At 37.2% G+C, this 19,593-nt stretch overlaps 1 protein-coding gene across 6 annotated transcripts in view; it reads right to left on the bottom strand.

Moving 5' to 3' along the window:
* Positions 1–19,593, bottom strand: part of PIK3CB (phosphatidylinositol-4,5-bisphosphate 3-kinase catalytic subunit beta) — a 171,114-nt gene that overhangs the window by 15,035 nt on the left and 136,486 nt on the right. For all 6 annotated transcript variants that reach the window (XR_002087481.2, XM_014602894.3, XM_019478733.2 and 3 more), the window contains 6 exons: positions 15,579–15,700; positions 12,459–12,602; positions 11,630–11,729; positions 8,666–8,844; positions 7,858–7,967; positions 7,423–7,501 (listed from right to left, as the gene is read on the bottom strand). Coding sequence is in view for 5 of the 6 variants with exons in the window: in XM_014602894.3 (XP_014458380.1) it covers positions 7,423–7,501; positions 7,858–7,967; positions 8,666–8,844; positions 11,630–11,729; positions 12,459–12,602; positions 15,579–15,700 (734 nt within the window). In the remaining variant the exon portion in view is untranslated. The remainder of the gene's footprint in view (positions 1–7,422; positions 7,502–7,857; positions 7,968–8,665; positions 8,845–11,629; positions 11,730–12,458; positions 12,603–15,578; positions 15,701–19,593) is intronic.

The raw sequence follows: 19,593 nt of genomic DNA on the forward strand, positions 1-19,593 counted from the left end.
TCATAAAATAGTTTCTTAAAGTGACAGAAATCATGTTTCTTTGGATATTTAAACTATACTAGGTTAAGCGGTAATAAATATAGTCAGGAATGATCACCTATTGGCAATGTAATTAAATAAGTCTCATTCCAGTGAGTGATAGGGCAGAAAAACAAAATCCCATCTCTGTTTTAATAGGTGTTTAGTCCCAATAAAGCTTAAATGTAAGCAATTTGGCTATTATATAGATCCCCATTATTGCTAAGTATTTCAGAAACCCGGTGTGCTTTTAAAAAAAAGAAATTACAGATCTGGAACCTTTTTCCTATTCTAATCTCTTTCCCAATTAAAAAAATCCAACAGTGGGCCCAAGCATTTCTATAACTACAGTACCTCAGCGCTCATGATACAAGGAAGCACTGCCCATCCTTATCACGACATGACAAACATGAGCCAAGTATTGCCAGGTTAAAGTGCATGCTGGCGTTCTTCCATGGGATTTCAACCCATCGTACTTGTAGCTTAACTGGGCACAAATCCAACAACTTCCCCTTCAAAAGCAAGCAATGATGAAAGCTACTCAGCCCCTTGAGGACAGTGTGCTTACAAGTGGAGGAAAAAACATCCTTGTCAGAGAGACAGTTTGACAGGAGTCAAGTTGGGGACAAGTCCACAGGGCCTGTCCATCTCATCCTGGCCTTTCTGACTTCAACATCTGCCAGTGGGATACTTCCCCCTTTCCCCTCTTTAAGGCCATATAATGACCACTGACAGATCTACAAAATGATCCTTAGCAACAAATACCATTTTCTTTTCCCAATTTATTGTCTCCAAAATCACAGAAAATCATTTCAGCCATTAGCTTCCACCAGCTAGTTACTTTGACAGTTTAATTCTTCTAAACCAGTGGGTCCACCTCATCTGCTTCCATGGGCTAGTCTGTGGGTTAGGCTCAAAGTGTGGAGCTGCGTCATCTGGGCTGTGGGGCTGAAATCTGGTCCTGACGGAACCGATTGCTGTGGTTTGCAGAGATGCAGCTGTTACCACTCCTCCCACCACCAAAATTCTGGCCTTACGCAGAGCCGTATGCGCAGCTCTGTAAGCCAGATGACTTGGCTCCGGATTCTAGATCTGGCCTATGGGGCTTCCCTTGTGTCCAGAAATCTGGTGAGATAGTAAACAGTGGCAGTGTTAATTGCCATTGCTCTAGGAACTATAGCAATTAATGCTGTCACTGCTTTCCACACTACCAAATTTCCAGATGGAAGGGGACATTTGAGAACCTGATGACACGGGTCCATGGGATGTATTCTGGGCAACAAAAATGGTTAGGGGACTGGGGCAATGACTTATGAGAGGCTCAGGGGTCTGGGCTTATTTAGTCAGGAAAAAAAGAAGACAGAGGGGATTTAATAGCAGCCTTCAACTATTTGAAGGGTGGTTACAAAGGGGATGGAGCTAAACTGTTCTTAGTGGTGGCAAATAACAGTACAAGGAGAAACAGGTCTCAAGTCACAGCAAGGGAAGTTTAGGTTGGATACTAGGAAAAACTTTCTTAAAAGAAGGGTAGTAAGCACTGGAACAAATTACCCAGCAAGGTTGTGGAATCTCCATCCTTAGAGGTTTTTAAGACCTGGGTAGACAAAACCTTGGCTGGGATGATCTAGTTGGGGATGGTCCTGCTTTGAGCAGGGGGTTGGACTAGATGACCTCTCAAGGTCCCTTCCAATCTTAATTTTCTCTGATTGTATGATTTTATGATCAACCTCTCTACCCATCACTGTTCTACCAATTACTAAACACTGTATACTTAAGTGAGCATTACTCTGAGTAGTAACAATTTTACCCTTGGGAAGCCTATGATAGCACAATACGCTCTGGAAAGGGAAGCACAATACCTTTTAGCTGCAGCTTGTATGGATTGAAATACTGTAACTTTTTATTAAATATTATTTGCTACAGACATACCATTTTTCAGTTTTAGAAATTCTTCAGGTAAAAAAAATGGTTTCCCTCTAAAGTACTGAGCATTTTGAATTGATCATCTGAAACTCATTCTTAGTACTGGGTATTTTGAATCAATCATCTGAAGTTCATTCTGTAGAAATTCTCAAACAATAGTATTAATTAATTGCTCCTTAATTACCCAGATTTAACGTGTGCAGACTATGAAAAAAACAGGAAAAGCTCTTAAAGAACTGTACTCACAAAAGTAGTGGGTAAAAAATAAACCATTCAAATTCTGCATGTAACTTTGTTTGAAACCAAAAACCTGTGTCTGAATATTTCCCCGTGCTGTCGTTCGACTTAAAATAGACTACGATAAGCAAAAATGGCAAAGCCCAGCTGCCTGGGAATTATGAATTGAAACCCCATGAACATACAGTATATGTGGAAAGAAGTTCACTTCAGTCACGAAAAACAGATGGTCTTTCAGAGCATTGTGTCTACAATAGAAAAATAAGTAATATCTTAAAACTGCAACTGGCTAGCATTTTAAAATTTGGCAATCTTTCCATATCCATTGGGGAATATGGACAGTAAAGCAGGCCCATTTATCCAGGTGGAAGGCTAGGTTGCTGTGCATGTCTTATTCCCTCTACAGCTTTGGAATGTGGAAAGACAACACATGATCCCAACACACTTCCCTTTCCAGGGCTGTGCTGCTGCTTGCTGAGATTTCAGTCCTTGCTCAGATGCTGCTGACTGCACACTTGTTTGTTTTTCCTGCCTCTGCATTACCTTCCACTGACATAATTTTTTGTTCATCATATATTCAAAAGAGATTAAAAAGGGGGAGGAGTCCTCAATCAAACAAGTCCACTTGGGACTTTGGTTTAGTTCTCCATTGCAGACTGACTTTCTGGGAAATCCTCTTTTCACCTCTATGGAGAGTTTAGAAGAACAATCTTTGGATGGCACGGACAATTCCTTTGTCTTGCTTTGTTGACAAAACATTCAAAGTAAACATGTCAAATGACCCATCAAAGTCAGTCCTGCATGCTAGACACAGTGTGTGGGCTGGGCTGAAGAAGTCATGAACCCCACCCTCAGAAAGGGAGCAACTACAGAGTGTCTGACTTGGAGCTCCACAGCTGTCTGGGAGGAAGTCCTTGCCCCTAAGCACCGGAGCAGCTTTCCACAGGCTATTCACAATAACACAACTGGCCCAAACATTTTTTTTTCTATTTTTCAAAGGAACCAAATTGATGCTCAACTGTACAAAACTGAACACAGCCAATTACCCTAACGCAAACACACACTTCCTGAAACAATTTATCTATTTAAATTCTTTTTATATCTCAGATTTTACTAAAAAGAATCTGCTCATAAGTAGCATATTTCTGTGATTGATAACTTGTTTATAACTTTCCTTATCTATCTGGGTTGATGCTTTGAGACTGTAAAGATCATATTATTCATTTTCAACTAAGAATGTTTAAATGATGAGCTCAATTCCTCCAGCTGGTGCATCTTGAACATTGTTTAAAAAACAGACTAATGTCTAGCCTCATAAACAGTGTACATAGTCTAATAAAAATCACAAATTGTGCCAGACTCCAGCTTCATACCTCATGTGGCTTCAAGCTATGGACAATCATTCATAAAATATCCAACACTAAAACCCTACTTAAAATACCTTACAACTAAGAATATTGCTTCCAAAGATATCCCTTAAAAAAAACAAAACCTCACTCACTTTGTGACAGTCAATTCACAGCAGCTGATGAACAGGAATGGGAGGGTGCCTACTGGCTACTGCTCTGCACTCAAGTGCTCTTTCTTGCCTAGTAATTTCAGTTCTTGGGATGGATAAAACTGCACAGATGACATACTTAACACTCTAGTCAGTGGGTTGAGGGAACAAAGACTGGATGATGCAAAAGTAGCAGTTTCTGGCTGTGAAATGAGTTCTATGTTTAATATTTATCAAATACAAAAATGGTGATTGGGATTTGAGGACATATATTAAGAAAGGATAAAAATAGCTGCATCTCTCAAACTTTAAGACGGGTACTTTTTTAACTTATAAGGAAAAACAGGGAGGACCAAAATGACAGGCAAGTTAATTTAGGTGAGGAGAAGCTCTTTCAAAAACATGGCCTAAGAGGTTCTGCTAATGAACTCATTTAAAATGTTTTCTCTTTAGGCAAAAAAGGACAGGAATGCCTGAAGTCCTCTGTGCTCTACAGATCCCAGTAGGAGTGATGGCATCTCTTTGGTTCAGTGCACTTTGGAAAAACTGCCCTTTACTTTGAGAAACGTGAGTTCTTAGAAGACAGTAAACAATTGAGAAAGTTCCTTATTGTAACCTATTTTAACAACATATTTACACTGTAAATTCCAGCTGAAAGCTTTCACTTCTATATCAACTCACACTCTGATGCAAATTACACTAAGGATGTAGAAATGGAAGCCACCCCAACTCTCAAGTTTAGAGCAGATCAACTTCTGAGCATTAAAAATTATTGGAAATTGCATTTATTCTCCTCTCAACACAAGCCCAGTGTGATAGCTGGAACAGCATTATTTTGCTTAATTGTCATACAAAAGTATCATTTGAAAACTTGTTCAGGACCAGTGAAGTATCCTATAACTAAGTCTCTAATTCTTAAGTTAGAGAGACTTACCATGCAATAAACTGAGAAACTTAAAAATGAAACCATTGTAGTATCATACCTCAGTATTAACTTTCCTATGAAAAACCATGGCATTTTCCTATTCTTACAATGCAGCGTGGCAGTGAAGGCTTCACAACACAGTCAGGGAGAAACCATTTCAAGACTTGTTAATATAGATGAAAAAGTCTTTAAAAATTAGTAAACTTGGAAAAAAAAAAAGTCTCCTTCCTGTCCTTCTGTAAATGACACTTCCTGCTGAATATTACCATGAAAATGGCATACATACCTATATGGACTTGAAGCTCAATATCTGATTTTTCAGTTCCCAAATTCTGATATTTATTTAACAAAGGCCATTTAAAAATGAATTAGTTAACTATAATTAATTCATTTTTATATTAACTTGTTGATAACAAGATTTAACTTGTCTTTCTTCTTTACTATAAAAAGAGTTCTCTTTGCTGGTGGTGTTTGATTTCATTTTCCATTTTAATTCAAATTGGTTAAAAAACACTAAAAATTAATGGAATCAGACTTTGTTGTTCTCTATAGGAATTAGACCTCTGTGATATCCACTGTAGAAGAGTTAATTAGTATTCACACGGGACGTGTTCAGAGTCAGGAGAACTGAGGTTATAGCATGCACCATGTAAACTGTTTAGCTTGAAAAGCTGATCTTAGGAAAGAAAAGTTACATGATTGGTAAGGAAATGGCATTGTTCTTTTGAGCGCGAAAACATCTGCAGTAAGCATAGCCCTAGCTCAATAGGTTACAATAAATTCTCTAATAGTTAGCTGAATGGAGGTTTATTTAGACATAACAACAAAGTCTAAGGAAGTTGATTTCTGTTTGATGTAAGTTACCTTATATCATGAAGGACATTTATACACATACTTTCCTGTCCCTCAACACACTTTTGAGCACACTCGATTAATTTAATCTGCTCTGCATGTGAGTTGAGGCAAACTGTGCCGCGCTGTATGCAGTTGTGTAAGCAGCAAAATGCATGTCAGCGAGCAGAAAATGGCAGTGGTGCACTTTTGAACTAAAGCACCTCTTACATGTTTTAGCTCAAAAGCATATTGTTGCCATTCTCTCAGTGCTGACGAGCATTCCGCCGCTTATAGAACTGCCAGTGTTGCAGCGCCGGGCGCTTTTCAAAGCGCCCAGTGCTGTGGCACTTGTACGTGTAAAAATGCGTGTAGAAAATAGGCTTATATAAACAGTCCTGCATGATTAGGATTACCATATGTTCAGGTTCTCCTAGACTTGTTCTCTTTTTGGGTCCTCCCATCTCTATCCGGGTGTTTTTTTAAAATATCAATAAACAGCCAAAACTTTGCTCTGAGAAGCATCAAAGCTTTTCTGAGAACTTTACGGTTTGCCCTTGCAAGTTGCTGCTTGGGGCTGGGGGGGAGCGGGGAGGAAGGCGATTGGAGGCAGGGGGCATCATGTGCCTCTGTGCATGTACATTCACATGGCTGGCATGCAGCCAGGCAGGGTGGTGAGAGCAGCTCTGGCAGCTGGATGCAGGTAAGTCTAAGGGGGGCAGGGGTTGGAGGGCCAGAGGGCATGGAGCTGCAGGTCACAAGTGAGTGGGACTGGCAGGGCTGTAAATAGTACTTCTCACTGTAAACTACATCCTAAAACTCAATAGAAATATGGTGGCCTGTTCAAAAAACAAACTGAAGTATCTGTTGATGGCTGGGTGGTGTATGTGTGTGTGAGAGAGAGAGAGAGAGAGAGAGAGAGAGAGACACACACACACACACACACACACACACACACAGGGGGGGCGGATATTAAAAAAATAACACAATGTCTTTCCTAGTGCTGTTTTCAACCTTAATCTATGTAGTTCCTGCCTTTAAAATTCAAATTTTCAAGTGTTATAGTAAATAAAAAAGTACAAAATTACCGAACTAAATTAAGGAACTCAAGTTTTAGTCTGGCTAAGTAAGAGGAAGATATTTAACTCAAGATAAAAAATTGAGTCCTTGAGAGTTAATTAAAAAACTATTAGAAAATTGCAAGCATGTGTTCCAGATGCACACTCTCTCCATGACCAGTCCCTTGCTAGTTCACAACTCAACCAGCTACATTGCTACAGCTAAACATAAGCACTTCTTTGGTTCAAAATTCTTTTCCCTGGCTGGCAGAGATTTGCATTTTAAGTTTTGACTTCACCTGAGTTTACATAGCATCAGATTCCAACAAAAAATAAGATTGCCTAAATCACATTTATATTAGTACTGAAACAACAATCATTGTTAATTTGCAAGTTTGTTTACATGATGGAATATCAAACAGGCATGCCAAAAAAACAGTAAGCCTGTCTGCTATACCACTAGTCAAGAAGTCTTTCCTGAAGCCAAAAGAACAAAAGCTTTGTAACAGCGTGAAAGTAGTGAAACAAGATAAACAATATTTGCCGGTATTACAAAAATTGCCAGCCTGCACCATAGGAAAAGCAGTCATTTGCACTGTACACAACAATATACCAAATAATTTTTCTCTTCACTATTCCAATTATTTCTTCCTGTGGCCAATCTCTTAGACAAAAAACGCAGAGAAAAATTCAATACTCTCATTTGTCTCTTGATCCAATTCAAATGAAAAAGTGAAAACAATAGGTTGGAGAGTACCATGATGCTCTTTGGATTCTCTTAGCAATGTAAAGTGAGGTCATACGGTTCAATCATAAGGCAGCTTTTTTCTTGTGGCCTGTTTATCATACATCTATTGTACCCTGGGCAAGTGATGTCCAAGGAATTAATTACCCACTCTGAGAAGAATATATTCAGCTAAAAAAATTCTTACCGAAGATCCAGACCAGCTTCTTTCCAAAGGAGGTCCATCAAACGTAAAATCTGGAGTGTCAGCATGTCTTGCCGTAGATCTGTAGGACAGAAAATGCTACTATAATAGAATAATTTCCAGTTTTTTGTATTATTGGGAATTAAATCAGCCAGTACTCAATTACATCAACATATATATAGCAATCATTATGCCAACTCAAAGAACAGGTTCCAACCAAATATTCAATCAATCCTAGAGGTTAAGTGAGGTTAGCACAAAAATCATAGTTCTTCAGATAAATTGGTACTTAAACTAGTTTCTATGGGATAGATATGTTTATTGGTTGCCTGCTTGTTAAAGCTGCAGAGGTCTAAGAGAAAGATATGGCAATAAAAAGCATATAGATACATTCAAAGAAAAATTACAACCAAAAAAAAATACCTCAGTAGTTCTTACCATCACCATTTTTAAAAATGATCCCTACAAAATCCCCTCCAAACATCTTATTGTTGTATACTATCCATAAAGGCTTCATTTTAGAATCCATGTATTTACACCTCTCAATGCTGTAGAAAAACATAACAAGAAAAACATAATATATTTTACTTAGTTAAAGTAAGCTCTTCAGCTCCAAGAAATCAAATACGATTATGAAGCAAGATAGTTTTAGAGTTCCCACTGGGAATTATTTGATGGATAAATTGAATATAATTCCTAACTTTCATTTTGCTAATATGATATTAGTTGTAATAGGCAAATTTACATGGCATCCATTATAGTTAACACACCAAATACACATCCATAGTTTTCGCAGACAATATATTACCTGCTTTTTATCTGCCCCAAGCGAACTATATATTGATTTGTTCTCATTTAACTACTAAGCATTGTTTCAATGTCTTATATAACTTTATTGTGAACAGAAAGAAGCCAAAACTGTAGTCTAATTCACATTTTAGGTTTAAATATATTTAAGTAGGAGGTCAAATAGATATCTTGCTCACGAAGAGGCAGAGTTTTAAACTGGATCAGGAAAAAATTTCAAATTCAAACTAAAATTGACATTTTAATCTCAAAAAGCAGCAGTTTGATCACATAGCTAGGAAGATGCCAGACTGAACTTCTCCTACCCTTGACCATGTAATTTGTGTCAGCATGGCTGCTGAACAGCAAAGCCAGTAGACGTCAAACTGCATAAGCCTTCTTTTTTACTGTTTCCATATATGAGTTATGTTTAAAACAAATAAGATCACTCTTCACTTACTGTAGTTCTGAGAGTATAACAGAAGGATTCAAAGGAGATTGAAGGTCAGAAAGTGCTTCTCTGTAAGCATTTTGTTTCAAGCAGGTGTGCATTGCATCTTTTCCTTTTGCTTTGCTTTGCTTCATGGCATTCAGTTTTATTAGTCCATTTAAGGTTTTCATCTTATTAAGGGCTTCCACCTGAAATAGGTTTTTTTTGTTTTTTTAAAGTATTAACTTATTAGCTTTAATAATTAAAACCATCTGGAGTCCATATATAAAAATAGAAAAACTCACTTTCAAAATTACAAAGCAAGTTTGAACACTTGGTTTAAATAGTAAAAAAGCTAGCTAAGCCTAACAAGAGTTTAAAGTCTCTTTCAAAAGAATATGAAAAATTGCAGTGAAGATGCCATTTTTGAAAAAAGTCATAATATAAAATTTTCAGAAGTACTTGTGTGTCTTAGAAGTATAAATCCAATTTTCAAAAGTACCATATAGGCACTTAGGAGATGAAGTCCCACACGCTTTCAATAATATATTGAATTATTATTAATTTTAATAATACTGTATGACACAGAAGGGTAATTATGCAGGAGTTCTGTCTTCAGGATCCAAAAAGTTTTATATAAAGAGGTTAGTCCAACATTTTCCAACTAGGCAGCAAAAATTAAGCACCTATATCCATTCTGAAGTCAGTGTACGAAAAGGGCATTTAGCACCACCATGGAGGAAAGTGGATATTTTGAGACTAAATATGGATTCAAGCATTTCACTTTATAGATTCAGTTTTAACTGGCTTATATCAGCTCAGTACAATCATACAATATATTAAGCACATAACTTGAAACACTTAAATCAAGTCAGGGTAGATACTGGCTTAACAGAATTCTGAAAAGCTACTCCCCTGCACAACTCATAACAACAAACTCTTGAAATCAATGCACTCATTGCACTAACATGGGATTTACCTTGTTCCATATTCATATCTTCAGTGAAAATGCTAAAGCTGTGTCCCACAGAAGTTAATGGGAGTTAGCTACCAATTCCAATGTAACTAGAATTTCATTCTATTGCATTTATTTAAAATTAATCACTATTATTTATTTAAGAACTCACCAGCCCTACAGATAAGGTATACTGTAGCTCTGTAGCAAACTCAATAAAAGCAAGTAAGATTTTTATTTTCTAAAATTCTTATTGTAGTGAAATTTTAATGCAACAAGGGACAAATGAAAATGCTTTCTAGATGAGAAGTGCTAGATGGCTAAAATCAAAGTATGTGCTTAACTTTAAAAACACCAGTATCCCAGTTTACTTAATTGGTTTTTCTAGTACATCAATTCAGGCCCATCAGAAATGAAGCATTATTATTTAAAAAACTACTTTTAATTTTACAACTTGTAACGAGACATTTATAATCAATATGTACTGAATTATGCAAGTGCTTTTTCCCTCCCATCTGTTCGTTAAATTATTAATTACATAGCTATAAACTCTCCTAAGAAAGACAGCTACAGTGATGTTTGAGGACTTCATATTAATGAAGCAAGGCCCTTTGAATATGCTGTGTAGGTTTGCCATCAAGTAACTAAACTATTAACTGGTGGTTATTGATTATAAAATGGACCTTATATTTTCATCCTATCTAGAAAAGCCATTTATAGATTACCAAGACTAACTTGGTTCAATACTTCAATTACTGACTATACACTATTTCACATGTGTAACAATTAATTTTTGTTCAAGGAAATTCAACCTTATCTTTAAGATGAGTTAAAACTTATCTATATATAAACTCAACCCTGTCAGGCAGGATGCTGTGGAAATTGTATGCAGTTTGATTCTAGAACTGAGGCAATGGAGACCTGCCAGGTCAACCATCTGTCAAAATCAAAAGCACTCTGAGTTTCTACCATTCCAGGAGCTGTACAAACATCAGTGACAAGGGAACAAAATGAAACCTGTGCTGCACAAACAAGAACTTTTTGAAGTATTTCTACTTTGAATTTCTTCCGTGTTTGCACAGTTGGGATTTTTTTTGTCCCTTCTTTGATTGTGTTGACATTTATTTCCTGAGAACTATACAAAAAACTTGACTGACCTTAAGTCTATCGTTTAAAACGTTTCATTGCTTACCATGTTTCTTTTTTAAATGATTTTGACAATGCTAAACAAGCACATTTATGTAAGAAATAGCCAACTTAATGCTCTGAGAGTAGCACTAAGAGAAAAGAACAATCGTATATTCCTCCCATTTGCACTGGGGAGCAGCTATAATTCAGATACAATCAGAACTTTAAGAAGCTACTGTGACCAGACAAAATTTCTAATGGGATTTCTTTTTGCAGCTTCCTTTCTCACTTCACACATTTATTATGTCAATAAAGATACTGGACAGATATTACCTCTCTCAGAAATTTAACAGTCTTACATTTAAGCTACACAACTGTGACAAAGCATTCTAAGCAGGTTTTTTTTTAACAACTGCTGGCAGAGGATTAATCGAAAAGAGATGTAAGTTTAGAAGTGCACCTTACTTCTCCTTTTACCTGGCATCTCTATACTGATCAAAAGTGACATTGATTTTTAATACTCCTTACAGTGATGCCCATACAATATGTAATTAAGGAATTATTCCAGGTGGCCTAATAAAGCAACAGTTTGAATTATTTCTGACAAAAGCCAAAGCTTCAGTATGTGATCTATCAAGTCCATTATTTCACTTACACTGTTCACCCCTGCTAGCAAATATCATATATAGGTGAATGGCTGTCATGTCAGACAGCTTCCCTCCTTCTCAGACTTCCCACTGTTGGCTGCTTCTTGTACCTGTATCCCTCAAATCAGTTTCTCTCTCTTTCTACCAGCTTTTCAATTCTTTTTCACAAAGAAATAAACCTCCAACTGAGCCCAGTACTATTGATGGGACATGCACTTTGACCTGAAGCCTAGAAAAACTAAAGATATTTAAATAAATCAATACCTGCTTGGAAAGCACCTTCATGTGAGCAACACTTCCTCGGCAGTAAGCTTCGAGTATTAAACCAAATTGTACTGAAACTGCAGGTATGTGCACCTCTGACCTGTGGGAAGCATCATATGAAAGAAGAAAAGATTGTAAGATAGACTGTATTCACTGTATAGTTATGAGACTCACAGAACAGGAAGGGACATCAAGGGTCACCTGATCCAACCCACTGCCCAGATGCAGGAATGCTATTCCTAAGCCCTGTCAAATGATCATCCAGCCTTCTCTTGAAAACTTCCAAAGAAGGAGAGTCTACAGATTTGCTGGGCAGTCTATTTCAAGTTACTGCCCTAGGAACTCTCTAACTAAAAACCTCTAAAAGTCAAGTAAAAAGTAGACTATAGCTTATTCATTGAATGAAAAGCCAAATTTGAAAAAAATCCTAAATGCAGGAACACTTTCTCTAGAGAAAGCATTGGACAGAAGTCCATTGCAAGGTATCATTCACAGGATGGCCACCCAACCTCTTGGCATCAAAAAAGAGGCAACTAAGCATTAATGGAGAAAAATGAATTAAAATTGTGAAGAAGCAAAAAACTAAAACATATAATTTAAGCAATAGATGTCTATATATAAGAAGGCAGAAAATGTCAGTTAACTCAATGTAATGCATTGAGACATTAAAAATTTGACACTAAATTGAAAGACTGAAGAATGTAACCCTGTGTAAATGGGGAAACAGTTCATTCTGAAAATTTTTCAAAAGATCTACGTGGAGTAATTCAATCTGTTCTGTCTGCTGAAAATACACATCAGCCAAAATAGTGCAAGAAGAATTTCTTACCTTAGATGCCAAAAAAGCACCTGCCCTATCCTTCTATTAGCAAGTGCTCTCTCTAGTAGGAATCGAGAGAGGGCACAATCAAGAAAAGGTTCATACTTCAGAACTTGTACGAGCTGAAGAAGATACTGAGAAAGCTCTTCATCACTGGAAAGAGATACAAACTCTGGTAAACAGCTGAGTAACTATATAAATCAATTCTGAAGAATTCAAGATAAATCCGTAACTGTGGCAAGGGCTAACATTGAACATAAGAAGTTAAAATCTTTCAGCCAAATTGAGAAGAAAGAGAAAGCATGTAGACTAACTGTAAAAAACTGCCCGAGGGAGTTCCAGAATACCGTTAATAATGACAGCCACCATTACCCTTGGAAAAGAAACCAACATAAAAATTTTAGGTTCATGATTTTACCCTGGGCATTCTAACCCAATTAGTCAGATGAACTGCAAGATCCTTGGTCCTTCTGCATGTTACTTTGTACCACTCAGCCTCTGATGATAGACCTATGGCACCAGCTCATGGTTACCTCTATCCTCTCATTTTGTAGAAGGGGCAGAATGGTTCTAGATGTTTTAGTCAGCCAAGAGGAACATAAGTGATACCATATCTGAGGAGGTGAATTTTTGTTAGTTTATTCTGGAAATCAGTGTAAGAGGAACAGGGACTAAATTGGCCAACCTTTATCCTTTGCTTTAGAAAAAAAAAGTTTGATTCTTGGCGGCCACAGGCTAAGGGAATCTAGTAAGTGAAGATCTGCCATACTGAAGGAGCTGATGATCATCTAAACTCTGGACCACAGGAAGAGCCCCAAAGGCAAGCAAAGGGTTTAAAACACCCCTGCGAGACCTATGAATTCTGCCATCCCCTCTGTCAGGCTCTACCTGCTCCGAATTTAAATGGCCATTTAAGATGTATACATCCGCAGCATCTAAGGGCTGGATTTACATTTCAGCCTATAGCTGTTTGGTATTCTATAGCAAGGTGTATTTTTCTTTTAAAACCCTATATTTTCATAGTTATACCATCACAAAACAATGCCTACATAATGAGTTTTTAGTACTAAAGCAAAAGAAGTGAAAAAATTGTCAGCCTACGTTACATAAATAAATTCCTTAAATTATTTTAAGTAACGATCTATTAAATGGAGAGACAACTTGACAGTTTTAAATAAATCCCAAAAATATTCAAATTCCAGAAGCCAACAATTATTTAAATAACTCATCCACAAAAACTTGCAAATAACCTTTCAATTTGCTTTTTTATTGGTTAATTGCCCTTTAATCTATCTTCTGACATTATGTTAGAAATGTACTCTCATTCAATAATAGCACACCAATTTCCAGGAAACCCAAACTACTTTCAGAAGATGTAACATCTCCCATTTTATTGGGGATTTTATTGCTTCAGTATTTAATCAGATCCAAAATTATGTTTCCCCTTTAGTCATCACGGAGGGAGAAAAAAGCTCATCTTGGATTCAGGTAGGTCCCAGGTAGGTGGAGGCTCAGCTCTTGTTTTGCGTCAGGACTGAAGCTGGAGCTGAGCTACTGCCTGCCTCAGCTGGAATGGCTCATTTGGGAGGGAAGCAGGAGGGGCCATGTAACCAGGGGAGCATGGGGAAGACCTGCTATATTTCCCCTGACCTCACACCCTTGTACATGTGCCAACCCCATCCCGCATCTGCTCTTCCTGTAGCCTGCCCCTTCTACCCCTTGGTCCCTAACCTAGCTGTCCCCTGCTCCCTTATCCTGTGCTCCTTGGTCCCTCCAGTCCCAACCTGGAACAGCCAGGAGCTGCCACTGGGCCAGAGTCAGGCTGGGAATGCACTGCTGTTGACTGCCTTGAAAGGAGCAGAGCTGCAGTGGAGGATAAGGGAAGTGGTTGGGGAGGCAGCCTGCAGGTCAGGCACAGGGGGCAAGGGGTAGGAGGCAGATATAGGTGTGGCAGGACAAGGAACAGGAAAGCAAGGGGCAGGGGTCTGGGCACTTTCTTCATCCCTCCGCGCCCCCCCCGCTTTCCTTGCTACAGCAGTGAAGGGGGGTAATTAAGATGACATTCCACTAACTGGATTCTATACATGGAAAATTATAACACATTTATAATTTTCCATGTATATAATCTAATTCTTGTGGGGCCATCTTAAATTCAAAGTTGCCTTAAATTGATAAATACAATATATTGGGACATATCTGAATTATCCCTAATCTTTTTAAAGTATCTTTAACATTTGCAAACTGCCTGTAGAACATTGTCTTTTCTCAAAATAAACAAAGGTAAAAATCAAAGTTTTAATCATTATAAAAGAATTGAAGCAGCTGGTGGCATGTTTGTGTGTGGTGAAAAAGTTTAGGAATTAGGAGAGAAGTACCAAAATCTGCTGTAGCATAAGAGAGAGCAATTATTTGATGTACAATTTATTTCTGTAACAATATTTTTCTGTTACTTGGTGGGGCACTAACCATCATTTGGATTAAATTTTCTTTATATTTTGCTGTCTTCTATCAGGCTGTGAAAGTCAAAAACTGAGTTTTAATATTTTGTTAGAGGCAATTTTGCATTGGAAACATAACTAAAAATAATTTTTCCAGATGTACCAATTTACATTATTAGGTTAGCCAGGGTTAACAGAGCAATTACTTGTTTACATTTGAAAGGAGTCAAAATATTTTGTCAATAATCTAGCCTTGACAATAAAAAGCTATTCATCACATACAAAGTTTAGCTGTCAAGGACAGGGAAAGTGCAGTAGTGCTGCAAATGAGAAAGCTCCATATATTCTAGAGAGAAATTCATCTAGTAGCAAAAATACATCTTATAAAGAAAGAAATACGAGCAGCAGAAGCTATGCCAAAGGGCAAACTGAAATAAACAACTGAATGTAAATATTACATTTTCACTAAACGGTAGAGTGAGAAGTTGAGACTTTTTGGAGGAGGGAACATGGATTGTGATCTTTCCAATATTTTATTCATCATGTTTATATTAATGGTTTTACGTGGGCGTCTATGTGTGGGAGAGGATGCATCTATCTTTTATGATTTTGAGTCCTTTTTCCCCATTATAAGTAGAATGCCATTTTCCCCAAAAATTCTTTAATTGTTAAACATTTACTACATACCTACCTCATTAGCTTTAAGCAACCAACAGCATATTCTCTTACATACTGGTCTGGATAATTGAAATCTAATAACTCTAATGCTTCTCTAGGAGGCAGTTTTGTCCATATCTGAAGAAGAGCCTGGAGCTGTTTTGAAAAAAAAAAAAATGAATATCTATGATTAGTTACTAGTAGAATAATTTGAGAAAGAAGAGATGGACAGATTTTCCTGAGAATAAAATGTTCACAGCTATATGAGAGATCCGTCTGAAAACAAATACCCACAATTTTGGGGAAATAGATACATTTCTTAGTGCATGTGCACACATACGCACCAACATACAGATGCATTCATAGACATCCTTCCAAGATACTTTAATGCACATTTCTAAAGGTTTTATTTTCTGAAATCTTAGTTTTTCAGTAACTGTAAAAATAACAAACAAACAACACCCCCCCCCCACACACACACACACTCAAAATTGAATGTTTTCTAAATGATTGAATTATTATTGCAATATATGTTTGTGGAAATTTTCACCCAAATACAAACATTTTGATAACATTTTTTTCCCCACCAAGTTGTACAATAATGGTTACCTAGGTCCACCACTAACTTGGGTCAAATTCTGTCTCGATTTATGATCCATGTAATCTCACTGAATTTAGAAGATCCTGAAAAGGGTGTGAACAACAACGACACTATTCAAATATTCATGCTATGACAGTCCCAGAGAAGAAAGTCAGGTTTTTAAACACTAAGGTTACTCTTTCAGCAATCAAGACTGATGGCATAAATTTCAATTTGTAAACTTCAGAAAAATTTAAAACAACAAATACTATCTGGAATATGACTTTTTCCCCATAGAAATATACATTCAATATCCTTGCTTTATTAGCTATTCAGCTCATAGCTACAGCTAGGAATATCCAGCAATACTTCTTGTATCAGAGAGCAGTACAAATATGGGGAGCCAAAATACTACAAACAATGGTGCTATAATGCTAAAAATGCTGAAGCTGCTGCGTATCAACAGAAGGCGCTGAAACTAACCAGAATCCTTGAACACTGAAAAACAAGACACCTAAAGAATGGTGTCAGAACATTAGAATCAGCATTTTGTCTGTGAGGGTGGTGGTCCTCATTTCAAACCATCAAAAATGCATGTTGAAGGTGATAAAATAAATCCAGTTCAGTTGCTGAAACCACTGCAGCTGAAGGCTGATCTCAGTCAAAGCTACAAACATGCGGTACTTCTTAAAATTCAAATAATTTTTGGATGCTCCAAATTAGACAAGTAATTTGAAAATGCTGGACTACAGGAACCAAATCTGTGCTGAAGTTCAACTGAAAATATGTGATTCTTAATACACTGATTCCACCAGCATTAGACTGTTAAAATTAAAGACAGAGGTTATTAAACCAGTAAATGTTAAGTGATATGACCTTAGAGGAAGTAAGAGCTACATGACCTGTGAAAGAGCCAAGAAAATTCCAAAAATACAGATCACTCTTGTTTATATTCTTTCACTGAATCTTTATTAAGAGGGAAGTGCAGGCCAAGTAGCTTGATGTCCCAAACGGGTACCTCCTGATCAAAATGTGAAGGTTAAAGGACATTAGTTGTACTTGTTATATTTGGACCAACATTCCCCCCTCCCTTTTTTAAACACATAAAAGACTCCTCCATCTGCCAAAGTTTGGACAATGGGAAAGTTTCTTTGAACATTTGTCAAACTTTTCATTAATAAGGACACTCCCTCTCTCTACTGAAGTACTTCTTCATTAAAATATTCCTAAAGTAGTTAACATTTTTCTCTCCTATACTAACTGTAATAAGAAGAATAAAATGACAACTCAGTACCTGAAAAGTAACAGCTTATGTAGTCATGCCTGTATTATTAAGGATCTGGTGTTTGTGATGAGAATACCAGGGGCTGTTATACCAGGAGGTGAGGAATCTCAACTTTAAATGCTAATGTGATTCTAAAAGAACTATAAGAAACAAGGGGTGAAATCTGACCTTTAATTATATAGGTTTGGAATTCCACCTCCCCACTGCCCAATCTGTCAAGAAGCAGACATGGGAAGACTCTACTTTTGGAAGACTCTTATCACACTCAGCAATACAATTCAAACTAGTTTAATATTTTTATTTTTGGTCATTTAAAATGTCTCAAAGTGTCCAATTTATCCATCTTCCTTCTCTCTGTTCCCAGCTGTTAAAGGTGCCACTCCAGAGATTACGGAGGAGTCAGTTTGGATAATCTGCTTCATAAGGCTTAAGGGTCTCTTTAGGTGTTTGAAGAGAATGTGTGGCCTCTCTCACCAAGTTCTGCTATCCTGCCTGAAGAACTTAGCTAGTGACAAGATATCACAGCAACAAAGAAAGTAAGGATGTACAGAAACTTATTCTAGATAACTGTTCCAATTGTAGCAGTTGCAATAATATGGTATGTAAGAACAAATTACCTTATTTCCAGAAAATTGATATGGCTTTATAACATTTGCAATTTCTAAAAAAAAATCTAAAATAAGATATCCTGCACACAATTTCTCAAGAAAGACTCATTTCTGACTGCAAATGGCAAAAGGAAAGAACAGAAAAGCAGTCAAGAAAAGTGATGAAAACAGCAGCTGTTTTTAATCTTTACACCAGGTGTCAGCCTTTCTGTGCAACTGACGTGATTAAAGGATCTAGTACCAAGAAATTAATGTACGTTGCTTTTGTCAGTTATTTAGTCAATGCTGTCAGGACCCCAGACTCAATTCAGGAGATTAAGTAGTTTGACAATGCCTTAAAAATCAAAAGAAAAGAAAAGAAAAACAACAAGCCGGGAATTCAGTCATGAATTTCTGTGTCATAGCAGTACTGTTTTAAAATCAAGGGGAGGATATGTGGCTTATTTATGTATTTTACCAGTGTTTATAACCTTTACTTTTTCCCCAAATCTATCTTCTACAACTTCTGTGGATAAACTTTGGCAGCTATAAGCAACAAAGCTACAAATGGTTATTCAGATAAGAATACATTTTAAATGCATTAAGTGCAATATATGCAAACAATAAAGGCGAAAGTGACTGAGTGCAGAGGGACCACACAAATTACTGTACGTTACATAATGGCTTATGCCATTAATTAACGCCTTATGCAGTGCTCAAGACCTTAGGCAGCACTTCTCCTCGGGGTCTCCTACTTCCTAACGAAACAGGGGTCCTACACAAGCAGCAGTTTTACTTATCCTGCAAAACTGCATTATATATTTTCTTCCCCAGAACTAAAAACATTTTTTTCCCCCCCGATTTTCATGAGATGAAGTTCCCAACCTACAGGTTTGGAACCATAAAGAAATATTAAATATACAAACATGAACACTATACCGTATAAATTCTGGAACCAAAAAAGAGGTTATAAAATTCCTCGCTCCATTTCTTTTCTATTCTGTTTAACTCTGCACTCTTCCTCCGTGTGAGAAGATTCAGGCAGGAGAGTCCACACTTAATGTGCGCCAAGAAGCCCAGCTCTGTAGGGACTTGCAGTGTCCCAACAGAAAGGATGGCATGGATGCAGGGAAAAGGAAAAAAAAACCCAAACAAACCACAAGAGCAGCCACTTAGCACTGTGGATCAGAACAACACATCTTCAGAGAATTCTCCTACAGGCACAGAACGTGTCTAGAGAAAAAGGAACTAATTTCCTACTTCATGGAACAGCTCCTCATTAGCCAAGCCTAACTTAGAACTGGAATGTGGAAAGCATTTCCTCCTTATTTCTTAATCACCATATAAGCACTTAGAATAATATTACGGAGTTGTAGGTTATACATATTTCACAACAAAGAATTCCCCTGAACACACTTCCTGTTGTGAATAACTTTAGGAATATGAGTAATCCCACCAAATTCAACAGGATTACTCAGGTGCATAAGAGCTTACAGGAAAAAACAACATTTGAAACACTTGAACATAAAATATTACATTTGACACTAGTACAGATTGCTGCTGCCCAAAGATTTTACTCAAATGTCAAATTGTCTCC

This window comes from Alligator mississippiensis, chromosome 7, assembly GCF_030867095.1.
Source record: "Alligator mississippiensis isolate rAllMis1 chromosome 7, rAllMis1, whole genome shotgun sequence".
Lineage (NCBI taxonomy): Eukaryota > Metazoa > Chordata > Crocodylia > Alligatoridae > Alligator > Alligator mississippiensis.